Source organism: Bactrocera oleae, chromosome 6, assembly GCF_042242935.1.
Source record: "Bactrocera oleae isolate idBacOlea1 chromosome 6, idBacOlea1, whole genome shotgun sequence".
Taxonomy (NCBI): domain Eukaryota; kingdom Metazoa; phylum Arthropoda; class Insecta; order Diptera; family Tephritidae; genus Bactrocera; species Bactrocera oleae.
This window is the reverse complement of record NC_091540.1, coordinates 4,179,904-4,206,455: the sequence shown is the minus strand read 5'-3', so window position 1 is coordinate 4,206,455 and position 26,552 is coordinate 4,179,904. Positions and strand designations below refer to the sequence as shown.

The 26,552-nt window shown below is 31.5% G+C and overlaps 1 protein-coding gene across 3 annotated transcripts; it reads right to left on the bottom strand.

Moving 5' to 3' along the window:
• Positions 1-3,498: 3,498 nt before the first annotated feature.
• Positions 3,499-24,546, bottom strand: mnd (L-type amino acid transporter minidiscs). Of its 3 annotated transcripts, XM_070111081.1 has the most exons (6): positions 15,816-15,910; positions 15,355-15,681; positions 13,639-14,705; positions 5,659-5,877; positions 4,988-5,583; positions 3,499-4,919 (listed from the first exon to the last, which is right to left on the bottom strand). In XM_070111081.1, the coding sequence occupies exons 3-6, from the start codon at positions 13,958-13,960 to the stop codon at positions 4,533-4,535; spliced, it is 1,524 nt and encodes a 507-aa protein (XP_069967182.1). In that variant the 5' UTR covers positions 13,961-14,705; positions 15,355-15,681; positions 15,816-15,910; the 3' UTR covers positions 3,499-4,532. The 3 variants fall into 3 exon arrangements, with proteins under 3 accessions (XP_069967182.1, XP_036214172.2, XP_069967181.1); XM_036358279.2 differs by lacking the exons at positions 15,355-15,681; positions 15,816-15,910 and adding an exon at positions 24,449-24,546; XM_070111080.1 differs by lacking the exons at positions 15,355-15,681; positions 15,816-15,910 and having other exon boundaries at positions 13,639-14,809.
• Positions 24,547-26,552: the final 2,006 nt, after the last annotated feature.

Genomic DNA, 26,552 nt, shown 5'->3' with positions numbered 1-26,552 from the left:
ATGGCTGCGCAGCTTTGCGCGCCATATGTGGTTGACTTTCGTAGAAGCTGATGAAGCGGTATTAGCCTAGCTTCTGCTATCAATATTGAGTGAAAGCTTATGTCAACGTTACAGTGACAGTTAACTATATTTATAAATGGGAGCTTTAAAGCACATTATGGTTATTGCGTCATCGTTGGCGGGGACGTATGAGCAACCTCTATTTATATATTGCATGAATAATATATAATATTTACAAAAGGATTACTATTGAGGCGTTTATTTGTTGCATTTTTAGCATCTTTATTTTGAAATTAATACTAATTAGTTAACAGTAAATTTCAAATTGTAATTGTTTGAAACGCGCGTAAGTAGTTCGATTTGTCAGTCACGCGCTTAGCTGCTTAATTAGTGCAGCTTTATGGCAAAGTCGAATACTGGAGCATATGTTCCTTGGCAAAAACGGAAAGACGAGTTCGTAGATAAACGTAATCGGACCACTGCCACGCCCACAAAATGCCATCTAACCAAAACTTATCAAGTGTCATAACTAAGCACTAAACAAAGATATAAAACTGTCATATGTAATATTGTGATAAAACTTTAAAAGAGTACTGCTTTTGTAGGGTGCCAGCTTATGACTAAAAATTACCCAAATCAGACCAAAACTGTTCACACCGTCAGGTAATAAATATAATATATGGACCACGGTATTGTTGATGGTAACATATGTAAGGTACTTTAATGAAACTCAGAAATCATAAAGTTTATGTCAGATATGTTTTCTTTGAGATATAGTTATAAAACTAATTGCGTCTCTGATCCATGATACAGGTTAATAAAATTCCAAATTTAATTGTTATTTAATCACGATTTCGTCGAATAACGAAAATTTAATTCTTTCACAATATTTTTAGATACAAAGTATTGCCACACCTGAACGTATTTGTCCGGGTTTGATTCTTGCAAGTTGCAAGAGTATAATATTTGCGATTGCACCCAAATTTAGCGCTTCCTTTCTTGTTTTGTTTTTGTTTTAGGTTTTAACGAATTACAACTTACCCTTATCGTAACCGAAATTGTCTTTAGACAGACTGTTCCACTTGTTCATAAAAGTCATTTATGTTGGAATTTCACATGCAGGAAACTATTGGAATAATTTAAACCCCTCGAAAGCTAGTATTTCATTGCAGATTACATTTTAGTTATATTTGAAATTCGCTAGTGCTTATTAAAATGATTTTGGAACTGATTCGTCAAATGCTAAGCTACTGGGTTAATATATAATATTTTCAACTAAGAGAACTAATACATAAACTTGAAATACAAAATTTGCAATGGCATTTTGAACTATCTAAAATATATATTAAAATTAAATATATTTCTGTTTGATATTTGCCTATCGGCTGCAGCGCTTCTTCACTATTTGCTTATCGCTATCATAAGGAGAAATGCAAATATACAAGTATATTTTTCACATCACTTTATTCATATTATTTAACATTTAACTGATAAAAGTCATAATTTACCCTATGTATATTGTGGGAGTGAATGTAAAACCACGTTGTTGTAGTGTGTTATATACGTGTTTGTATTCCCACGAATTGTTGATGTTTATACGCGTATTATTGTGTGAAAATTTGAGATAACGGTAACTGCAAGAAATCAGAATGATTTGCAATGTTCTCATTTTAAGTGAAAAGTAGAATAATATATACGTTGTAAAAAAGAGCTGGAAAAGACGTTTTAACTAAACAGTTTGGTGTATGTATGAATCTATGTATTTAAGGCAATGACCGATCCGAAGCATATAGTCGAGTTATATATATCGTGACCATAGTATCTTTTTATATGCTAAAGTGAATAGTTTAAAGATAAAAGTGCTATATGTAAGGAACTTAAGGTGTTATATCCACTGAATTTGAATTTAAAAATTGGAATTTTTTGCATTTATATCGAAAGTGCATATTTGAAAATATTCTCCGAAAAATTGAAGTTGATACGGAAAATAGTTCGAAGCCAAAAATACTTATATTTCAACTTAGTGCAATTGGCTCCTAAAACTTTAAAAACGTTTTTCTTGAAACACCGTTTTCAGAGTCGGTGAAGAAAATTTCTCTGAAACGGCTGGACAGATCGACTTGAGATTTCCAAACCTTCTTAAATATAATTTTCATATAATGAACGAAGAAATAGGAGATATTAATATCAGGTTGTACCAGTAAATCAAACTTACTCAGTTTTATTTGGATTTATGGGTAATCCATTTCTCTCTATCCAGTTGGTAACCACATCTGGCTGGCAAGTGGATATAACCTATTATATATAATAAAGCAGTTGATATTTATTTTGTTGATCAAATGTGTTTTTTTTTTAGTTCAACCCTGACAACTTTCTACTACTTCTACTTATGTTGTCTAACTCCCCCAAAAGTGTATTTTATTATTAGTTTTTCGATTATTTATCATTATTCGTCCAACGATAACCCACAATTGTCTTTATTTAAGATTTTAATATAAATGTTTATGAACTTTATTAAATTAAGATTCTCAGGTTTTGCTTATAACATATTACACAATTAACAAATCTTTGTTTACATGATAAACATAATTTTTGAAGGCTCATATACAATATATAAATTTGAAAATAATTTTAACAAAACTATGCGCTTTTAATATATAATATTTATTAAAAGCTTAAAACTAAATTTGAAAATTAATTGAAAAATAATTTTTTGTATATATTATTATATATTTTTTAATTTCATTTAATTTAATGTGATGTTTTTAATTAATATTTGTTTAGTTATATTATTTTGGTGTAAAAGTTAGTGAATTTATTTTTATTTATTTTTTACAACCATTTACATTACTTTTACTTTTTATTAATTTGAATGTTACCTCTAACTTCATTTTGTATTTTTCCAATTTTCAAAATATTTTAATTTTTTACGTTTTTATATTTATGTTTATTTTTGAAATTATTAAAAAATAATAATAAACATTTATTTTTATTACTTAAATGATTAATTATTTATATTTATATTTTCAACTCATAACATAAACATTTTATTTATTTTGTCTTTTTATTTTATTAATTCTTACTTAAAATATAATTAAACCTTAAACAATTATTTTTTGAGTTTAATTGCAATATTTACAAACAAATATAATCACATCATGCGAATGTGTGGAGTTGAAATTATTGCCTGGATAAAAATATTTTACTAATTATATATTAAAGATAAAGATTTTAATTTTGGAAATTTATGATAACTAATAGTTCGGAAAATAAACAATATTCAAATTTTTTGGGATTGAAATTTCGAATTTCAAAATATGGTTGATGGATTGTATAGCAAGACATGATTTACTGAAGGAACATTCCTATTAAAGCTGTCTAAAATTAAGGAAAGGCAGTGAAGATATAAAGCAAGAATGACAAAGTGAAGAGAACAATATTTGATGAAAGCAAATAGTTGGATTTAAATGCGCCTTTAATGTCAAATTTTTGCGAATGTTTTTAATCTAACTTTTGTGAAAGCTTTACTGATTTCAAACGACTGGTGCTTTTCTGCCGAAAGCTTTATGAAAGTTGCATGTGAAAGTGCTCAATCTTTAAGATTGCTTTCATTGTATCTTTAATAAAAATTTTGTCGAATTCAAATGACTGGAGCTTTTTTGTCGAAAGCTTTATGAAAGCTAAATGTTTCAGCGCGTAATTATAATTATAATAATAAAAATTTATGATAGCTTTGAAACCTTTGTCAATTTCAACCGACTAGAGCTTTTTCGAAAGCTTTATGAAGGCTCAAAAAATTTGAGATTACTTTAAATGTATCTCTGATAAAAGTTGTGCTAAAACGACTGGAGAAAAAGCTCCACGTGAAAGCGCACAAACTTTGAGATTACTTTAAATGTATCTCTGATAAAAGCTTTGCTAAATTCAAATGACTGGAGAAAAAGCTTGATATTGTTATGAAAGCTACATGTGAAAGCGCGGATTAAACAGTTCTTACTTTCCCTTAGCAGAATATCATATTTTGAAAAATATTTTATACATTGTATGTAGCTTTGGGATAAACCTTCGGGTATTATTTCTCTATGAAGACATATGTGGAAAAAACAATAGAAATTAGTCGCATTCGCTAGAAGCAGAAATAAATTTAAAAAATATTTACTTTAAGCCTATATGAATATAAAACTCTAAATCGTATGAAAAATAATATTTGAGTTTATTTTGGTACAAATGTCATACAAATATATAAGCTTGATATTTATATTTTTATTCAAACTTCGAGCAATATCAATTTGAAACGACTTTTAACTTTCAAAAACTGTTTTTTTTTTGAAGGCACGTATATGAAACTATTATCTATTTTAGGCACCGTATTTTTAGTTACAAATATATATCTTTTCGGCTGTACAATATACCCTACAAAGCATCTACGTTCTATATGCATCCCTAGATAGTGTCACAATTTGTATATGATTTCGTCGCTTTCGTGGACTTAATTTTATTATAAAACTAATTTAGTATTTTAAGTTTAAAAACTAATCGAACTTCTCCTGATTCGGCATACAAATAAAGAATTTCGAACACCAGAGATTTATCGCTTGTGACAGATCCGTTAGCCACTTGACAGGTCGATGTATCGTCAGGTAGTAGATCGGTATGCCAGAGAGTATAATCGCGGTGCCAATACCCACTTCGACGGGTGACTCTAAAACGGACGAGATCACTAGAAATAAGCAAGTCAGCAGGAATAGTACAGGTAGCACGAGATTGACGCGAATAGGTCGTTCGGTCTTCGGTTGCTTATAACGCAACCACAATAAGCCCGACACGGAGAGTAGCGTGAAGAGCGCCTCAACATAACTGACGTAGTTGATGAGTGAATAGACGTTTCTGATGAACAGCAGCACCAGGGTAATGACACACTACAGCGGAGATAAAAATAGAAGTAAGAAGCAAATAATAAAGATAAATCAAACCACAGCTCACATACCAAAAATATCAGCGATGGCACTGGCGTTAAACAATTGACGTTGATGAGTGAAATGGCCGCTGGCAGATGACCGTTACGAGCGCCAACGAAGAAGAGCCGTGACGAAGCAAATATGGCGCCATTTAACGAACCAAAAGTAGAGCAGGCCACAAAGAATGGCATCAGCCAGGACATGAAGCCGAGCATCTTATCGCCGAACGTCACAGCGACGGCATCCGATGATAACATCTCTTCCGGTGAGAGCACCGAAAAGTATGCAATATTGGTCACCACATAGATGAGTGTCACCACAGGCATGGAAATACAAATGGCACGTGGTAAATTCTTATACGGATCCTTCAACTCCTCTGTGACAAAATTCAAATAATTCCAACCAGAGTACGAGAAGAGACCATTGTAGAAGGCCAGCGCTATCATGCCGGGTTTTGTGTAGGTGCCACGCATCGGTTCATCCCACTGTTCGGTGTGTCCGGCAAAGAGATACCAAGCGCCAGCGGCAACAATAACAAGCAGCGCAAATACTTTAGTGCCAGTGAAGATGTCAGTGACGCGTGTCACCCAACGCACATTGTAGCAATTGATGACAGTTAGAATGCCTGAGAGTGAGAGAGAAAGAGCGAAAAATAAGCAGTTATTTTATGTGATTTTGCTGCGTTTCATTATAAACTTACATGTCATCACCGCTGCCAGCAGCTGTACCGCCGCTATGGGTGCGTCGCAGGACTGCCAAAATGGCTGCAGCAGATACTGTGCGAATGTGAGCGCTGTTATGGCATTGCCGGTGGGCACGAGCACCAGCAGCGCCACCCACAGATACAGGAAAGCGGGCAATGGTCCGAATGCGGTGCCAATGTAGGCATAATCACCGCCGGATTTCGGTATCATTGTGCCTGAAAATTTTCATAAAACAGTGAGCGGTTAATAAAAATTTATTGTTTATAAATATAAAAGTATTACAATACATTAAATATATCAAAAGCGCAATGAAAATATTTTTCTAGTTTACAGTTTATTAGTAATCGATTTTATTTGTATTTATTCCACTTTTTTAAGCCAAATAGCAACGTTATGTAACTAATCAGCATTTTTTTCATCTCATTTATGTTATAAATCGCACATAAATTTTGGTTTGTTGCTTAAGTCTTCTGTTTTCAAACTCCACAGACAATTTGCGTCTTTTCTCCAAACTTTAATTTTGACTTTATTAGAGAGATCTGAGAATATTAATTTGAAAATATATTTTTAGGAAGCTTCTATGCGATAATTTTTTTGCAAAATTTTTTTTTTTGTATCTTTTAGGTAGGATCGCTATAGCATATATTTGATTCACGCAGTAAAACGAGATTCAATATTTCAAACCCGCAACAGAGCTGGGAAGCTACAAAAAGTTTAAAATTGCTTAAAAATTCATTTATTTTTCACTATTTAGACTAAGGGTAATAACTTTTAAGAATATAATATTTGTAGTAGCATGAATATTGGAAAAGGAAGATAATATAACAAAAATTAAAGGATTTTTAAGTTTTTTAGGGTTTGCCGGAAAAACTACAAGTTCTGTTGAAAGAAGTTAAATGGCGAAATTGCCGATTATAAGCAAATCTACAACTTTTGTGTTGACGCTTTTGTACATAACCTAAAAATTTATGCGAAAAATTCCAAAAAGTGTTTGGTTTTGTATTTTTATATTTAACAAACAAATATTTTCCCTCATAAAATTTGCGTAATTTACGGCATTTTTTAATTTCTCAAACATGCTTAAATTATTTTGGCTTAAAATATTTATTTTTTTTACATTGTTTTGATCCAATATCGGAAAAGAACGCTGATTTTCAATCAAAAATTCTCAAGTCAAAATATTTGCTTTTTTAAAAAGGTCAGTGGGTTTTTGTTTCGTTGAAATCACCACTTTCCGATGGTATCAAAAATATATGCATTACGATGGTAAGTTTACACAGAAAATACAAAAAAAAAACACTTAACGAATGAAAGCAGTTTTCTTTTATTTCATATACCTAATATTTCGTAGTAGCAGCTGTTTAAAAACAAAAACTGCAGAGATTTATTGCTTGCTATCTGGTGTTCGCCCCGATACTTTTTATGAAAATTATTCAATGTACAAGTGGTTGGCAACGCGCTTATATGTACGTGAAGAGAGAGAGAGAGAGAGAGAAACGTCGGACATGTGCACAATTAAGCATGCAAGTTATGAGCGAACTCTTTAATCACTCTCTTCATTATAATAATGGCATAACTATAAATTTCTAAGAATGTTTATGTAAATATTTTTATGTTTAATTAAAGTGACTAATGAAATGATAAGAAAATCAAAATGTCGGCGCTAATACCTATACAAAAAAATAACAAATATAAATATTTAAATAAAATAATATATTTATATGTATTAATATATTATATGTATTGTATATACGTATATGTATATACGTAAATGTATATGTTTGTATATCAAAAGCTTCATTTCGAATTTTACCGCCAATATGTCTCTCTACATTATGTTATTCTATTTCGAAACACGTATTCAGTTCGATATTTATTCAACTGCTTTAAAGTACTATTTCTTTATTTATACCATATTTATTTATCTATTGTTCTTACTTATACCGGCGGAATAAAAAGCCAGTATTTTGTTTCTCATATGGGTCAAAAATTGAAAAAAAAAAATTTTTTTTTAAAGCAAATATTGAAGCAATACATTGTGTTTCTTGTGACATAAGAGATTTTTATACACAAATATTTAAGAACAAGAAATAATATCACTTGGCCGAATTCAAAATAGCTTTAAAAAATATATAATAATTTAAATTTAATAATAATTGAACATATATAAATTATAATAAAAAATATTATTTAAAATAATGCACCGCAGCTATAATACCCTTCACATATAAAAAATTTTCCGTACAAGTACGGTCAGTTTGTATATATCATAGGAAACCGTTGAGAACAATTTCTTCAGAGATTACATTATAACCTTAGATAATAATCACTCAGATTTATATATAATATATTTACTATATAGGGTTTGCGACGCTTTCTTCTGGCTTTTACAAGCTTCGCGTCAAACCTAATATACCATGATGAGGGTATGAAAATGTGTAAATTGTAAATTTATTAATATTGAAAAAAAAAATTATTGTTATAATTTATAATTCAATAAAAATTTTTTTTAAAGTTTATAAAAAAAATTGATTTAAAATTTATTATGAAATTGTTTTTTAACTTCTTCTTTGCAAATGCTATTTGTTTAATTTTAATTTTCTATATAGCTATTCATTTGTTATTGTTTTTTTAATAAACAAAAATATTTAAATAGTTCGAAATAAGTGTTTTGAATCAAAGATAATCTAAATACAAAAACATGAATAAAAAAATTACTTTTAAAATTTAGAAAAAGTACTAAGATTCTGCTACTGGGTTTTTCTTAACTACTTGTTGCTCTTTTAGTCATGCTTACTTACATACATATGTACATCTGTATACGTAGTTTTAGTAGCTGATGTCATTGACCACCCTATGCTTCGTCACTTCTTGCGCGAAGGATTAACCATGTAAACACATACATTTAGGCGTTGAAGCATAATCACTAAATATTTTCAACAAATATACAGTCGTTTGAGCTTTAAAGGCATTAAGGTATTAAATACCAACTGTTTATAATGACAACAATACACAATACTAAGTAAATAACTCAAGCTATTGAGATACCGATTTAGAAATTTAGTAGGTTATTTTTAATGGTATAGTCTATCGAAATTTGAAAAATCGATTTGTTTTTTTATTTTTTAGTTTCACACTAGGTATACGCACTAATTGGTATTACTTTTGAAAATGTTTTCGAATTTAATAAAATAAAATTTATTTAAATACGGTTGGTAATTAACTTTTAAGTTATTTTCATGTACAGAAATATATAGCTCCAAGCGCCAGAAAGCTTAAAGATATTTATTTTCACGATATAATTAATTTTTTTTTACTTTTTTAAGTTTGATATTCCCACCATTGACCTAGATAAATACTATTACATAAGCTCACACAATCAAAGACGTATTTAGATATACAGTTATGTATATGTAGTTATGCCTTTTGCGATAGAATGATTTGCTTTAATTATATAATTATTTCACGGTGACAACAAATTTTGATAAGATATATAATATATTTATCTAGCTTTAAAAAGTTTTTACACATACATACACTCTATGCATATATAATGGAAATATGAAAGCTGTTGACCTCATTAATATTTTAATTTCATACACCTGAAAACGCGTTTGGCTCATTTTTGTACTTTTATTGTAGAAATATTTTACCTCGAAAAAATGATTGTAATTTTACTTCGATAATATATGTATATATATCCACAATCCAATTATATGTTTTCATATCTAAACAACAACAAAATCTGCGCTAAAAACGAGTGGCAAAATATGGCCTATAAATAAAAACATCGAACTTTATTTTACCCTGAATATATAACCCCAAGTTTGCCACGAAGTTTGTAACACCCAGGAGGAAATTTCGAAGACCCTATAAAATATATATGGTATATAAATGATCAGCATGATATGTTGAGTCGAATTAGCCATGTCCATCCGTCTGTATGTATATACACGAACTAGTCCTTTAGTTTTCGAGATATTGATCTGAAATTTTTCACACGTACTTTTATCCCCAAGAAACTGTTCATTTGTCAGAACTGCCAATATCGGACTAACGATCGGAATAAAGTGCTTGTATTGAAACCTTTTGTATTTGTTGAGTTATCTTCATGAAATTCGACATGGAATATTGTCTGAGACAACGGTACAATCTCCGAAGAATTTGTTCAGATTGGATTACCATAGCATACCTATAGCTGTCATACAAACTAACTGGTCAAAATCAAGTACTTTAAAGAACCTTTTGTATTTGTAAAGGGTATTATAGCTCCGTTTTTTTTCTCATTTTTTTTTCTTAGAAATCAAGCGTTTGATCTTTTATCTTTGTTTCCTATTATTTGTGTTTTCAAACCAATAATGTATGTATATTTACATTTTCTCTCTTGAGCAATTGTTGTTATTAGCCACAAACTTTTTGGCTGATGTAAATTCTCTAATAGCAACAAACAGCTCAGTTGCATCATGCTTTTCAATTTACGCATGCTTTTTCTCCTAAATGACTTATGCTCAGTGCTGCTCTTAAACCTAAACACGTGTTGGCGAGCTCTCAATGAGAATATTGATTGCGGTCAAATGTTGAAATCGCATTGGGTATAGTGGAGGTTTTGATTATTTTTTATATATTTATAAGCATTTATAAAATATCTTGAGAAGTTTTTGTTTAATGGTTTATATAGAAAAATAGCATATATATAAATCTTAAATAACTTTATATACTTAGCAGCAGATAAGATATTGCTTACATGAGCGTCTGTGTTTTATCAAAAAGCTTAATTGTTTACAAATGGTGTGGATTTTTTACGTTACGCATTTTGTTTTGAAGCATACATATGTAGATATATGTTTGTATATATATACATATGGATGTGTTTGTTTAAGTTATATGTCTATGTATATATACGATTTTGAAATCGTGAGCTTGTGGTTCACCGAAAAGGTGTTCAGTTTCTACCTTATGCTTCTAAATTACGAATTTATTTAGCAGATAATCGAATTTATTCAAAGAAAAAAATATTTATTTCGTATATAATTAAATATTTTGTATTTAAGATTTGTTAACTTTATTTAATTTTTAATTGCTTCCAAATATTTATTAAAGTTTTTAAAAGTTTTATCACTAAGTGAAGTCTTAAATGGCACTAGATATTTTGCAAGTTAAGTATGTAGGCTTAAAATTCCATTATCACCAATTACATACCATCATATACATACTTATTACATTTGCTTGCTATAAGCATTAAAAATCAATCAGTGATAAGCATTCAAATTTTGATTTTGCCAATAGAGATTGTGAAGCGTCGACGTATTTATTTAGCGTTACATGTGTACTAGGCTATGCCCAATGACTCAGAATTAATAATATGGCTTCTAATATTAAAATATATGTATTTTATGTAGGACAGAAACATTTCTTTACGCTAGATGTCTCGATATTAAAAATTTCATAGTAGACAACAAAAATAAAATTAATTAACTTCTAACTCCTAATAACTTTTCAGGCTTACAACTACGAAAAAAGCATTTATGTTTCAAAGAATACCAACAATATTTCGGATATGCGGATCTTACAGAATTTTTGTAGATATATGGAAATACAATCAAATAGAAAGGACTACTTTGCTGGAGAGAAATGCTCTCATGACTGGGCACTGTATTATTTCAAAGACACTGAACAGTTTGTCTTTAAGAAGACATTATATATTACAGTCACATTAAGGGGCACACCTAGTGTAAAATTTGATAGTCTATACCTTAAGTATATACTAAAATTTTAAAACGATATCTCGAATAGTTTTTGAGTTACAGCTTTCTAAAGTGTAGCTCCACAGTTTAATCAGCTCCATCAGTTCAGCTTCAAGCGCTTTTTTTGCAAAAAAACATGTTTCAAATTTGCTTGAATGAATGAACCAACCATCAACAGATTTTTCTACATATTTAGTACATAGTTCTCTGTTCCTAGCAGTTTTTTGATCTGAGCAAAAAATAGCATGTCAAAATCGAGCAAAATATTGAGTAAAAATCAACATCGCCTGTTTGTTAGTAGTCGAAAAAGAACTCTAAAACTAACAAACAGGCGATGTTGATTTTTACTCAATATTTGCTCGATTTTGACATGCCATTTTTTGCTCAGATCAAAAAACTGCTAGGAACAGAGAACTAACAATATATTTTAGTAGATGATTTTTTTTGTCCACTGAGAGGGTCGGAATCACTGCAGCAGTGGTGGAACATTTTTTTAGAGCCATTGAAGATCGTAACTCGAAAAATTTTTAATTTTTTTTTCTGCAAAAATTTGACTGGGTATTCTTAAAATATGTATAAATATACCCTTAAAATTTTAAAACAATTTTTTAAATAGTTTTTTTTAACTCCCAACAAATTGCCTATTTTTAGGCTGTCACACTAGTTGTGCCCCTTAAATCAGAATATACAGCTACAGATCCTTGAAACGCACGAAAGAATTTTTTTTTTAATATTGTAGTTGAAGTCAATAAAATTAAAAATTTTAAACAAAAAATTATAAGTATTCCCCCCACCCTAATACAAGTATTTGAAAATTATCGTAAGCGTGCTTCTTACGACTGCTCACTGAAAAGTAATGTGTGCTAGACGACTAAATTCGAATATATCGACTTGTTCAATAACATATTAAACCTTGAGTTTCTTACAAAGCTTTAGTAAAAATGTAGGTTTATTACACTTGTTCAGAAGAAGATAATTTTTTTTTCGAAAAACATCTGTATAAATATGCATAAGTGGCGATGAGAGTATTAACAGCTGTAAAAATTTATTATATTGTTTTCGAATTAATTGAGTGTGAGAATATTTTGATCATTTAATTTTTGAATAATGAGCGTGGTGTTATAGACAGCAATATATTTGAGTAGATAATTTTTAAGGAAAGAACCATAAATCAGCAGCTGATCTCAAAATTCGTGGGTATTACCGAGAATTTTTTACTTGAATTCGATAAAAGCTACTTTAAATGCGATAAAATATTTTATAATTTTCAAATAACCGCAAGTATAATCTTAAATAATGGCAACAACAATACAAATTTAGCATATATTTGAGAGCTCAGATTCTTTCGACAAGCTTTATTGAAATGTTTGCCGAGCACGCTTACAAAAAACCAATTTTTTAGTCTATAAAACATGAAGAATATTTTTGATTACAAAAATTTAGAGGTTAGTTTGGTTGTGAAAAGGTTGGCAGGGATATTTTGTCATAACTGCGTTATTGTGTAAGCGAGCGACAAAAGAACACTCGTTGAAATCAAAAATAAATATAAGTCAGTTCAAATTCGGTAAAATATTATATAATTTTCAAATTGCTACACGCAAAATCTATAATTATAACAACAAAAGTGAAAAAAATTGGACGTATATTTTAAAGCTGGCTTATTTTTGACAATCTTCAGGAAAATTTTATCCAAGTTGTGCGTTCATTTGCCATACGCTAAGAAGAAACAAGGATTTTTTCTCAAAGTCATGAAGCATATATTTGATTTGAGGGACATTTTAACCGAGTTGAGCGTTCTTTTGTCACTCGTTTACAAAAAATAAAGCATTTTATTTACAAAATATGAGGAATATAAATATTTGACTATGAAAAAAAAAAAAGGTTTTTGGAAAATTTATACAAGTAGACAACATTGCATTCATCAATAAAACGCTTGTACTAAGTACTAATGTCCAACAAATTACTCAATATTTTACGTTAACAAATATTTGTCTTCCAAATTAGCATGCTATTCAAGCGACAACTTAGAGTCGTAATTTTCTGCAAATTAATGGCCTTTCACAAGTTCAATGGCACGAGATTTGCTCAAGCGCCATTTGATCACGACAAAACCACTATGCTAACTAGAATGTGGACAAACTTTATGGGCTAGAAAAGCAGGTACTTACATAAATATTGGTATAGACGAGATACAGAAAGAATATACAAGCATATCTGCATTTCATTACTCACCCAATTCTGCATAGCAGAGCGCACCAACCATGCTCAATGCGCCGCACAATATCCAAACGATCAGCGACTGTCCAATCGAACCGGAGTAGATGAGCACCCCTTTGGGACTGACAAAAATGCCGGCGCCAACAATAACGCCCACAATTATGGCAACACCATCGAGCAAACCGATTTGCTTTTTAAGCTTAACACCCGATCCTTGACTGGAGCTGTCCGTTGAGTGATTGTGTAGTGCGCTACCGGTTATGTCGGCAGTCGAATTGACAGGTGTATCGAAGATGTGACGAGGTACGATATTATCACTGGCCTGTATGCGTGTCATTGTGTGAAATTTGTTGTTTGTTGATGGTTTTCTTTTATATATATATAGAAAATAGGTTAAACTCAATTTGAGTTAATTGACGCTGTGTGAGAGAGTAGATTAAAGTGCTATACGAGGTAGGTTGAGTTGTGCGTAGGTTTTGTTTGTATTGTCTTACTTTTGAAGGCGTCTTTAAGGGTTGCTCGTGCGCTCTGTGTAAGGGTGCTTTCGTGTTTTTGAGCGCATGCGTGTGCTTGCGGTTTTCTTAAGCAGATTTCTTGTTTTCTTAGTTGATTTATGTTACTTTATCACTTATATTTTGACTTTCTCGTTTTTGTTGTCACTTTACTTTTACCGGCAATTTGGTCGCGCTATTGCATCAGCCGCCACGCGCTGTGTGCTATAAAATGCTCAAATGCTTACTCTGCCGCGCGCTTTCACTCACTCGCTCTCTGTTTTCAACAGCTGTTTGTTGTGTTTTACCGTTAAATGTTTCCTGTTTTGCTGATGTCTAGTAAATTACTAGTTCAAATATAAGTTTCTGCTTATTTTCACACTATGTTTTAGCACATATCACTTTTTATTTCCACTTGGGTTCATTACACAGCAGCGTGGCGTATTGACTCGCTTACGCGCGCACCTCTGTGCGTTATCAGTTTGTCAACGTTGGCAAAATTTGCATTTTGTATATGAAAGTTGTTACTTTTTTCAATGTTTCAGTGTATGTAAATAAGTTGTAGCGCTCACTAAGCGTTTAAAATGCTTGCTGAGTGATGAAAAATATTATTTGTGAGCGGGGCTTGGTCAGAAAAGTTTAAATAAATGCGTAAAAGGGTTGTTTAGCGGAGTTTTTTTTGTTTATAAAAATTATCACCACTTTTTTTTAAATTTGTTTATGTTATATTTTTAAATATTGGTTTTAGTTTAATTTTTTTATTTTGTTGATAAAATTTTACATCACTTTATTTTTTTTATTGTTCAATTTATTTTTTTACAGATTTTTTTTTTAATTTTAAATTTTGTTTTAAATGGTAATTTTTTTACCTTTATATATTTTTTTATTGTTTTTTTTTTTTGTTATAGTGTTTTGTTACTTTTCAGCAAGTAATATTCTTTTGAAACGCGCACATGCCTTTTACAGGGGATTTGTTTTTTTTATACTTTTTATTCCACTTTTGCATATAATATTTCGCACTAACTTCGCTCACTTCACTCAGTTTGCTGTACACGTGGTCGCGCCGCTTTTGAGCTCAAAGCTAAAGTCTAAGCGCACATTGGCTTATAAATAGACTTTATTATACTAATTCTTTTCTAATTCTATGTAAAAAATTATTACTCATTTGCTAAGCAAAAAAAATTATTATTTAGAAAAATTTCTAAAAAAAAAATTCTCAAACTGCAAACTTCACTTTTACCGTTTCCAAACGTCCACACAATTTGCGCGCACAACTCATACTAAAAGGAAACTGGAAAAACACACTATCGTCTGCTGGCAAGCGCGTAACGACCTACAAACATGTGAGTGTTCGGCAATGCATATCTACACAGCTGGCACTGGTTGCTCCGCACGCTCGTCGTCAATGGTTGGTGGTATGACGATACACCAAACAGAATGTGGTGTTTAGCGAAATGTTAGCAATAGCTACAACAACAAAATTAGTAACAACATCAAAATATGTCTGGCTGGGTAGATATTTCCATGCTTTAACAACCCATAAAAATGCCGGAGTTCGGCGGCAGCGCTAAAAAAGCAAAGCGAAAAAAAAGAAATATATATGAAATAGAGTAAACACATAATAAGACACACCGGAACAACAAGCAATAAAATACAAAACACTCATAGCTCTTAAACACGTTTGCTCACACACTCACTCACCGCCGCACTCACTCATTCGCGCACGAGCCGCTCCAATGCAACTTCAGGCTCAGCCGATTTGTAATTATTTTTGGCAGAAATTTGCAGAGAAAAAAAATTATTTAATCTTTTGATTTGTTTTGCAAATGTGTACGTTTTGGGCGCGTTTACCAAAAATTTGTATACCAAGCGCGGTTTAGTAGAGAGGAGGAAACTTCTAAAGCCCCAAATTATGTCTTTATGTATGTGCTGTGAGAAGTAACTAGTTTCAGATTCTCGAAAAGTCTCACGAATTATTCCCTATATTACAAGGTCGAAATCTGGTCTTAACGCATCATACAATTTAATACAGATCTTCGTAAATAGACTGGATAATTTCTATAGCCTCATGAGAGATTTCGCTGCAGAAAAGTTGGGCTCCTATATTACTATTATCAGAAACTATAACATGCCTTATTGCATATAATGTGTGACCTTGACTCACTTGAACTACTGGTTTATTTTGGTCTCTACCGTAAAGTTTGATTGCACTGGAATCTAAAAATACTATATTTAATACTATTCAACCATATATACATATCCTCAAAACATCTGAGTATGCTAGGCTTATCAATGCTTCGTTATCTCTTTCAGCGGTAGCCTACTACTTACTATAAGAGTGCTCGCACTTTGTTTATTTACAACATTTTGTGCCTACTCTGTAATCTCAATTAGTTTATGAGCAATTGAACGCTAATTATTCAATTAATACGAAGTGTCAGCTTATCAGCGCATAAATTACAAGCACAGTTTAATTCATATTAGATAATTTATAAGTATTATGTATATTGAATGAATGCATTTTGTGCATTTATTTTTAGAATTTGATAAGAAGGAATGCAAATCGCAAAGAACAGTTATGCACACATGAGTTTTATTATTGTAATTTTGTTGATATGTATATGTACATATACAATAAGTGTGTGGGGAGATAAGGCATTATTTTTTTTTGACTTTCACAGCTACTAAGGAAATGCAGTCATATAAGCCACGTTCTTTAGACTCTATATAATGTGGAACCTAAAGAGAGCTGAAACCAAGGACCACTACGTGAGAATATGCCTTAGAAAGACCAATTTAATTGGAAGTGTTCGCTGAAGAAGTCATTCGAGTCTGGCTCTCTTATTTAGCATAAACTCTAAATTCAACCTTCTTCCAAAATTGCCTCGTTCCAAACTCCAATTAGTGTTTTGCTGATTAAAAATTTGAATTAAATGGTGCTGTCTGCTCTTAACTCGTTTTAGAAACTCTATTTAAAAGTAATAAAAAGTAAGAAAATAGTTTGATTGCATATTATTATTAAACTCTAAAGAAACCACGTGGATTTTGTACCAAAATAATATATAATACGAAATATTTCCAACCTATCGAACTCAGCTTAAAACAATATTATATCTTAATAATTTTTCCTTTTAACTAAATTTCCACACTATTGCACGACGCGTAAGAGCATGACGCCAATAGTTGGAAACATTAATATACTGCATAACTGTCTTGGATCATATCGTACATTTGAAAAAAAAATGTGAAAATACGAGTAAATTTTTCAAATTTATATGCAAATGGCACTTGCAAACATTATCGTGGCTTTTTTTGCTCCCCCGTTAAAACACCTTTCCTTCATCACCGGCAATTACTTAAGCCTCAGCTATCAAAATATGTTAGTCGCTGCGCATGAGCAGTAGACAATTATGCAAGACGCAAGCAATTTAATACATAAAGTCTGCAAAACAGCAGTTAAACTTGTATACGATGAAGGATAACTTGCCACTCAGCCCCCAAAACCCGCTGATATACATAATATCTGGCGCATGTATATTAATTCAGTTGAAAGAAAAAATTATTCAATTATAATTTGAAAATATCTATAAGTAGAAATATGAAATGCAACTAAATAGACAAAATGTTTCTAAAAGATATCAGCAGTAAAAGTAAGGTATAGTTCTCTTAAAAGTAGGTACGAATCTTGAACTTCAGAGACCTCGCCTTAATTTGTGAAAGAAACTAATCACTAGAGGAGGTCGCAATATGAGAAATAAGTTAATAATCGGTGTACGATGAATGTAAAGAATCCTTTATTCTGTTGTGGTTGAAATATGTCATAAACAGAGTTTGCTACTCCCCGATAATACATATAAGTACCATACATATGAAGAAGAACATGCATTTGTATATTAAAATGTCTTTCTTAAAATTTTGTATATCTGTTGTGATGATCCTCAAAGTTTAATAAAATTTTTTTCAGCTAGAAAATTTTTAGCAGCAAATGTACCAAATTCTTAAATTCGAGAGCCAAAAATCCAGTACTTAAATCAAATGACCAGGCTGAGCGAATTTTAATAACGCCTCGAGATAATCGAAATGTTTTTGCGAGAGGAAGAGTGTGAGAGAGAGCTGGAAAGAGGGACAAAAGACGACCTTCTTCGAGTAAAACAAAACATTATTATAGTTTCAAGAAATTTTAAACAAAATTCCTGTGGTTGCGTTTATCTGTTTGATCGCAAAAATTATTTTGGTCATGAAGTTGAAAAGATTCGCATTATACTACATATATACGAGTATTATATATATTTGGTTTCAAAAATATAGACTTCAACTTAAGAAACAGTTATTTAAGCGGCGTTGTCAAGGCGTTGTTTGTTGACTGATAAGCTAAAAGGGAAAGGTAATTTTTTTAATTGTTAAGATGCAAGACAAAGGCAACATGTTATTTAGAAGCAAGGGCGGTTTGTCAACGACAATTGGAAAACAATGCGAAGGAATTGGTAATGGAAGACAACGGATTTTTTTTTTCAAATAACCTTTTGCATTTCTCCAAATTTACTATACATAAATTTTGAATAAAAAGCAAAATCATTTGTGTGAGAAAAAGTATTATAAATACGATATCTTCGTTTATATGAAATTAACTCAATACATTCTACAGTATGATTGTTTTCTTTGAAAAAAAAATCTATTTAAGTTAACTTAAAAATTTATATAATATAGATTTTTATTAAATTACGTATTTAATTCCAAATTCCATCTCATGCTTATGCAAATAAAGCTATTAGCAGCCGCCATACTTATTTATTATATGTATATACCAAATGAATGTTTCTGGCTCCCAAAATTCCCCTTGAACTGAAATGAACTTTCTTTTCATCAAATGTGACAAAGCTCTATAGTAAATTGCGCTGTCTTCCAAAAAGCTTGAAGTTAGTTTATATTAGTGGAACAATTTGATGTATCGTGTTGTAAGAGAAATACGTAGATTTTTTAACGACATTTTGAGAAAAAGGTAGATAATATAATATTATATTATGGCAAAAGAAGTATAGTGAACTGAGCATGAATATCGATTTGTCGAAAAATTTAAGTTCTATATTTTTTTCAAATCGATCTTCTATAAAAACGTCTGACAGAATTTTCTGAGTTTAACCACCCCAGTTTATAATAACTTTGATGGCTGATAATAAAAGTCTTTTTCTATCTTCGGTACAGTTTTAGATTTTTTACTGAGTCAATTCGCCCTGCGGTTTTGGAGAAAGAGGCGGGAAACACGGTGCAATTATTATACTTCTTATAACATACGAGTATGTAAATAGAACAAGTCGATTCTTTGTCATATTTCGCTCTAACATTATAACTCTAATTTTGACTGCTGGGGGAACCAAATATTTTGAAAATTGCTACACAAAAGCTAATCGGTTTATTTCCAAAGAATTTCTATATTATTTAATTTTCTGAAGGCTATTTGAGTTATGAAATTCCACAAAATATAACAAAATTAAGAATCAGAATAAGCTTTTGTTGCACAATTAAGAACACTTAAAGTAATTGACGACTTACTTAAGGAGCATAGAATTAAATGTTTTTAGAGAATGTAAGATCTTAAAAGGGTGTCTTCAAATGCACGCAAATCAACAACAAAGCTAACACAATATAAACGCAAAATATAATCAAATTGCAAATAATAGAAAATAAAAAAATTGTTATTATGATTTTGTTACAAAAGATTCAAAATCTGTATATCTAGTATGTACTACATATAATATATCTGTATGGTATATGTGGTTACACTTGCAGCAGCTACTCTGTGTGGGGTAGTGTTACTGATCAACTAGTGGCAGTCATGTGACAAAGAAAAAATAAATGTCAAACGAATACAATATCATATAAGGCTTTAGGAGGGGTTGAATATCTCAGACGATTAAACAATAAATAAAAATCCTTTAAGCTAAATCTGATATATTATATTTGAAAAAGCTTTTGGCATAATCCATAAACGGTTTGGTGGTGACCTAAGACTTGTGAGACTTTGGCTTTAGACTATACTGTCGCTAAAACTTTATTCGAACTCATCTATAAAATTCAGTCTTACATGAGTCATGCCTCGAATTGCTTCATAAATCTTCACTATAGCGATAAGCTGGGAACTATTTGTTATTAGAAGAAATGCCGCATGTCTCGAATCGTTTCATAAATCTTCTGTACAGAGATTAATCAGAGATGAACCTGATCTACTTTTAATTAGAAGGAAACTATTTTAAAGCAGAGTTTTATTTGTTGTTTCTTTCAAAAAGGAAACGGCCGCCGAATTATCGCTCCATCCTCGTGCTATTTCATTTTCTTTCTCTGATAAGCCATTCCGAATTGTTGTTGTCTTTATTTTATATCTGCATTTTTGATCTCCATTTAAGCAAAAAAAAATAATAATTTATCAGTAGTATTATTTACTATTTTCTGCACTCTCATTGTTGTTATCACTCTTGAGAACGTTGTTATTGCTTTTTTCATTTTCATTTTCACGTTTGTGATTTTAGTTGTATTTACTTTTACACTTTATTGTACTTTTTTGCAGTGGATGCTAATAATATTATCAACTGGCATTTATTGTGCTACACAATTGTGTCAATGTGCTGTCTTTTTTTGTTGCATTTGTTGTTGCCGCACGTATGCGCTTGCTTGTCTCGGTGGCATAGTGGTGTGATAATTTAATCATCAACCTTATTGTTTCCATTTACTTTAATCAGCGCCGACTAAACGAGATTTTTCATGTACTGAGTAAGGTATTTATGTATTTATATGTATATGGTATATATATTATATATTTGTATGTACTTATGTATGCATGTCTTTATGTTTATAATATTTGTAGTAAAATGCGATCATTAAGATTCAGCCAAATCTGGTTTGATCGACCTCTTTCGGCTTGATTTACTTTTTGTCTAATTTTCTAATACTGGAAAGTTTGAGATGAAAGTGTGAAGAAATTGCCGATATATAGAGATGATCACTTGAAACGTTAAATGAGAAACCCTCATGAAAACAAAATTTTAAGGATCACTCCATATAGGTTAGCTCATATCGAGCTAAACAGAAAAATTTTCATTTAGTAACAATAATGTGTAGGCAAAGTCAAGTTCATTGGTTTTTCCATAAATTTCAAGTTTTTACCAAAGAACTTCAAAGGCGGTAACCATAGACGAAATGGTTACCTCTGTAAGCTTAGCAATAGGCGAAGAAATAACTTTGTCTTTTCTAAGAACTCGAAATTAACCTCGTTTTGGTACAAAATTTAATACCTTCAAATAAAGTTTTGCACATAATACTCAAATAGGAAGATCTGACTTCAATAAATCAGTTTTAACCAAATTGCTCACTTCAACAGCTAATGGAAATGTCTAAACCCTGATAAGAATAATGGTGACGAAGCAGAAAAGTCCTACAACGATCGATGCCAAGCGCCAAAAGCATCTGGTGAATATAAAGCATAAGTCGAAGAGATTAACGTTTTCAAAATAACAGTTCGATGAAGTGGGAAGTGATGAGCTGAATCACTTTTATCGTTATCTAAAATCGACAAGCCTTGTACGAGCATTACCAATGATCTTTATACACATATCTTATAAGATACTAACCTAACTGAGAGCGCTCCTACGATAATTCTGCTTAAAATTCTCTGCAGTGATCTGTATGTTTCAACTTATAATTAAGGGATAGACAACGCGCAACGATATAAGACACTATTTGGTTGTAATCCACAACTATGAAAACTTCTGCGAAGATTTGCTTTTATATACAATACAATATATGCCAAGACATTTAGAAAAATATACTTTTAATTTGTATTGTATTATTATTTGTATCTAGGTATATGAGCATAATACCTATTATCCCCTCTGAAAGGAAATTTGCAAAATGAGACAATCATTCATTCAAAAACTTTTGCTTCCATAGGCACTTCTATGCAAAAGCTCATCTTCTTAATTGGGTAATAACAGACCAATTCTTAAGTCGCCTACACAAAACGCTACAAATTTTGTGCTACTAAGCCGAAAATGTCAATTTAATGGCTTGAGCTGATTAGCTCATTTATTATGTATGTAGATATGTATGATAGTGTGCTTTTGTATGAAAGAGTAGTAGATTATAATACAAATTGAGTGAATAATAAGTAATAAAAGCCAAGCGCACGAAAATACTAGGATTGCGGCCGCAAAGCAAATAAACAATTTATTTACGAGGGCAGTTAAATACATAGTCAGTGATCTCTATATTTTTGATCTCCCTCGAATAACTTTTTAAATTCATCAACAACATAGTAAAACGGGTTGTTTTTTACGCCAAAATTAGTTAAAATTGTTTAAAAAAATCAAAAAATTAATTGACTCAAACACTTAATTGACTAAATAAATTTTTAATTGAACCAATTTAACAATTAGTTATCTGATTCAAGCGCTTAACCATCTCAACTAAACCCTTAATTGACTCTATTAAATATCTAATTCCTAAATTCCTAATAATTTCAATTAAACCCTTAATTGGCTTAATTAAACTCTTGATTGACTAAATTAAACCCTTAATTGACTCAATTAGGCACTTAATTGTCTAATTTAAATACCTTATAATAACAATTTAATACTTAACTGTCTAATTTATGTATCTAATTATCTCAAATCAGACAGCAATTGACTCAATTAAATACCAATATGTCTCATTTAAACACTTAATAATCTCAATTAAACAACATAGTTATAGTCAAAACGTTCGTAAAAAAATCGTCTTCATTGTGTTTACAGACTAGCTCTAAATAGCTCAAACATTTAATTGCGGCCAAACAGTTGTCCTTGGTTTTCCGACCCTTCTCATAGGCTTAGCTAATCTAATACTGATTGACATATATCCGGACAAAACAATAGAATTCTGCTAAAATATTATGGTGAAACCTTGCGACAACATACTATGAAATATTCTTGTACATTCCTCATTGGAATAATCACACACGTACATATCAAAATATCGTTTGCTAACATGTTGAAAATGGTGGAAGTGATCCATCACATTTGACACTCATCTTATTAGAAATGGGCACAATTCCAGTGAAATAAACTCTAATAGACTGCATATGCGTTGTTAAACTGCTTAAATCCAAATTATATTTGGAAATTTTTTAAATGTAGTTGGTAGGGATTTAACTGCACACTATTTTAAATTGGTCTCACTTATGTGTACCTCTTTGCATTAAGAAACTTGAAGCTTGTGCGCGGTGAGATAAATTGGAAAATATTCGTAATCTCAAACTGGACTTAATTTATCGCTGACAAAGAGAGCTGAAGACTTGACAAACATTCGACATTTTGGAGGATCGAAACTTGGCTAAGAATTAAAATTTGAGACTATTATTATTATTATCAAATTGGTGGACCTTTGGGAAAAATTTCTTTGTGTACTTATAGCATAAAAAGGCTTCGCACAAAATGTATTAAACCTTCGGAAATGGTTAGATGGCTAGATGGACCGTTCGATGATCGTCGAATCCTTAATCGTTTATTGACTTCACTTCGTTTTCAGATGTAGAGCTAACACGCCTGGTTTCTTGTATAATTCCGTTGATCGCTGTGTCAAAGAGTTACGATCATTCGCAAAAATGTTCGGGGATCTAGCATCCACTCTTCTTTGGCAAAATATTTTCAAATTACTTAGCGAACCTATTTTCTAGTTAGCCTAGAGTGATTCCATAAAGCTACTTAAGACCACTCCTCAGCTGTACAGGGTCTCCGAAGACATTAGCGTAGTTTAACGCATAAAATGTCAGTCGTTTAGTTACTAGATTGCTGCTTCTGAGGGAGCCAGAATTAGTCCACGGTTTTTAAAGTCGAATTCGATTAATTATTTTTTTATTGATTTTAATTTTTTTATCATCAAAAAACAGTAATGTGTTTAAAATTTTACGATAATTGTTAGTTTTTTAGTTAGTTTTTCAAAGCAAAACGGTTCTTCAAAACTATTTTTGTCATTAAATATTGAACTTGTTTTTAATCTCACTGTTCACTGTTTCAAGAGCATTCTACCATATAATTATCGCAAAACTTTGCAACTTCCTTAAACTGCTGTAATTAATTTCGGCTTCGTGCCACTATATAATAATTATTATAATTTTTTATTAAGTATGACAACCGGAAAAACGCCAATAAGACACGTGTGATATATTATATTTATATAAGACGCACTAGTTTCATTATCTATTTATTTTTATGTTTGTATGATCGCCTTTATTATCTGAAATGGCATAACCGCACATTCAGTTTCAATTTCATTACTAATATTTTCGAAATTTTTTATACGCATACCAACAAACTCTCTCATATCTATGAATAACACAATTTTTGTTGATTAAAAAATGTTTTATGTTTCTCAACCGCACAACTTTATCCAAAAACTGTACGCGACCGCACACGGGGAGGAATGAAAAAGAACTGAAAGTGATTTGGAAAAGTGCAAGCAAACACGAATAGTTGGAAATAAAAAACCAGCAGAAGAAGCAGAAAAGGAAGGGGTAGATGGCTGACTGTTAGATAAGTGTCCACGAAACTCATACAAATTACAGTGTGGCACAAACCAACTTGACAGGTTTAGGCCGAAATTCTAGACAGGTTTTCTACACCGCAACCACAGACGCCTAGCATATCCACTTTAAGTGATTTGGTTCTTACTTTCTTTAAAAATTTAGAGTGTACATACATGAGCGTTCTAAATTAAAGTAGTAAAGTAGTACCTGAAGAAATGAGTAACTGCTATTTTTGTTATTCTAAAAATAAAAATATCTTTATTTTTAGATACAAATATAACGCTTCAAATTCTGAAGGACCTACTAAGCATATTTTTAACTCCCAGCCAAGACTCCACTTTCGTAATTTGTTGAGAGAGGCCCTTATGCAGCTCATTGCAAAGCTTTGAGGTTTGGATAACCAAAAAGTATGCCACGCCCAATTTAAATAGGTCAAGTCTTGCTGAGATCTGTGAATTTTACGCTCCGCTTCCGCGAAAACGATTCACTAACTTACACACACGGTCTCAAAAAGACTGCAGGACGGTTGTTGGTCTAGTCTTAGGTCACAACTTACTGGCATCAGTCTTATCTAGAACTTGACTTAGAAATCTAGTAGCTTTATAATTCTAGGGACTAGATGATGTTACAAAATTAGACAACAAATCTCTCTTAAAGTTCGCAAAAAGCGTTGACATTTTGTTTGACGAGTACTACAGCTCGAACTAAACTCAACCTCCATCTGACATTACTAAGGACCAGTAGCTCTATGTGTGGCGTGACAGATGGCCAGTATAAACTAACCTAACCTAACCTAACCAACCTCCGAGCGTTGATAGCGGTTAAAATCGCTGGTATCGAAAGATGAGCCTTACCCATTTAAGCGGCCATCTTCTTAATTCCTTTTGTATGTTGGTGATAGAAATAGTTGAAGCGTGGAGATTTAACTTCCGCACATTGGAAATTTCCAATAGAAAAATACTTTCGAAACATCGAAGTATTTAGCTAGAGTTTTTGTAAGAACTCGGTCCAAGTCTCACGGTTTTCTATAGTTCCAAACAATAAAATGAAGGAGTTTGTCTCTAACATAAACTCGACATAATCTTGATTTTCTCGCTCATACTTACCATTAATCAGCCTTTTTTAATAATAATTCGTAGAAGTGTCATATCGGCGAGCTCTCCCGAAGGTGAGGTTTTATTTACACGTTTTAAAATTTTCGGTTGCACGACGAAAATTTTCTTTACACCTCTGCGGAAATGCGATTTAATAGAGAGTTTATTGCATAATGCAACGAACTTAGAACCTTAGCACGACTAGTCGGTATGCCACGAACAAACACACCACGTGACATGAAACGCCAAGCTCTTGACTACACAAACCAAGTGTAAATGAGTCGCAAAATATTTAACATATTAAATAAATGGAAATAGTAAGTGTCGAAATAAAATATTTTAATCATGAAAAGACCGCACACACACACACACACACACAAGTATATAATATAAACACACATACAGAGGTTTCTACAGAGTAATGAACGTTACTTAATAGCACAGATGCAAATGCCCTGCAATGATGAAAACAAAAGTGCGCACTCGCTTGATATTAGGACAAACATTTGAAGAGGTGTGGCGGTGGCGGGGGTGGCATAGACAACCCCAATCTGATTTTGAGCGAAGCAAAAAATGCTTTGACTTTATATGTTTGAAAATGAGCTTGTGTGTGTTTGTATGTATTTGTGTTGTTGTTTCTGAGTCTCCCCTGCTGTTTTGGGGGTGTGTTGGCATTATAATTTTTTAACGTCTATATTTACACACCATAAACAAAAATAACAACAAACGGAAGGCAATCAAAGTGTAGGCCAAGTAAATATATAAAAATATGGCTGTCTATATATTCATGTA

Bases quoted from the DNA above. Each gene is read 5' to 3' on its own strand.
- mnd (XM_036358279.2), bottom strand. From the start codon at position 13,960: ATGACACGCATACAGGCCAGTGATAATATCGTACCTCGTCACATCTTC. The intron at 5,878-13,638 runs GTGAGTAATGAA...GAAAATTTTCAG, and splicing joins GCTCTGCTATGCAGAATTGG to GCACAATGATACCGAAATCC. The intron at 4,920-4,987 runs GTATGTGAGCTG...TCTCCGCTGTAG, and splicing joins TGCCATCGCTGATATTTTTG to TGTGTCATTACCCTGGTGCT.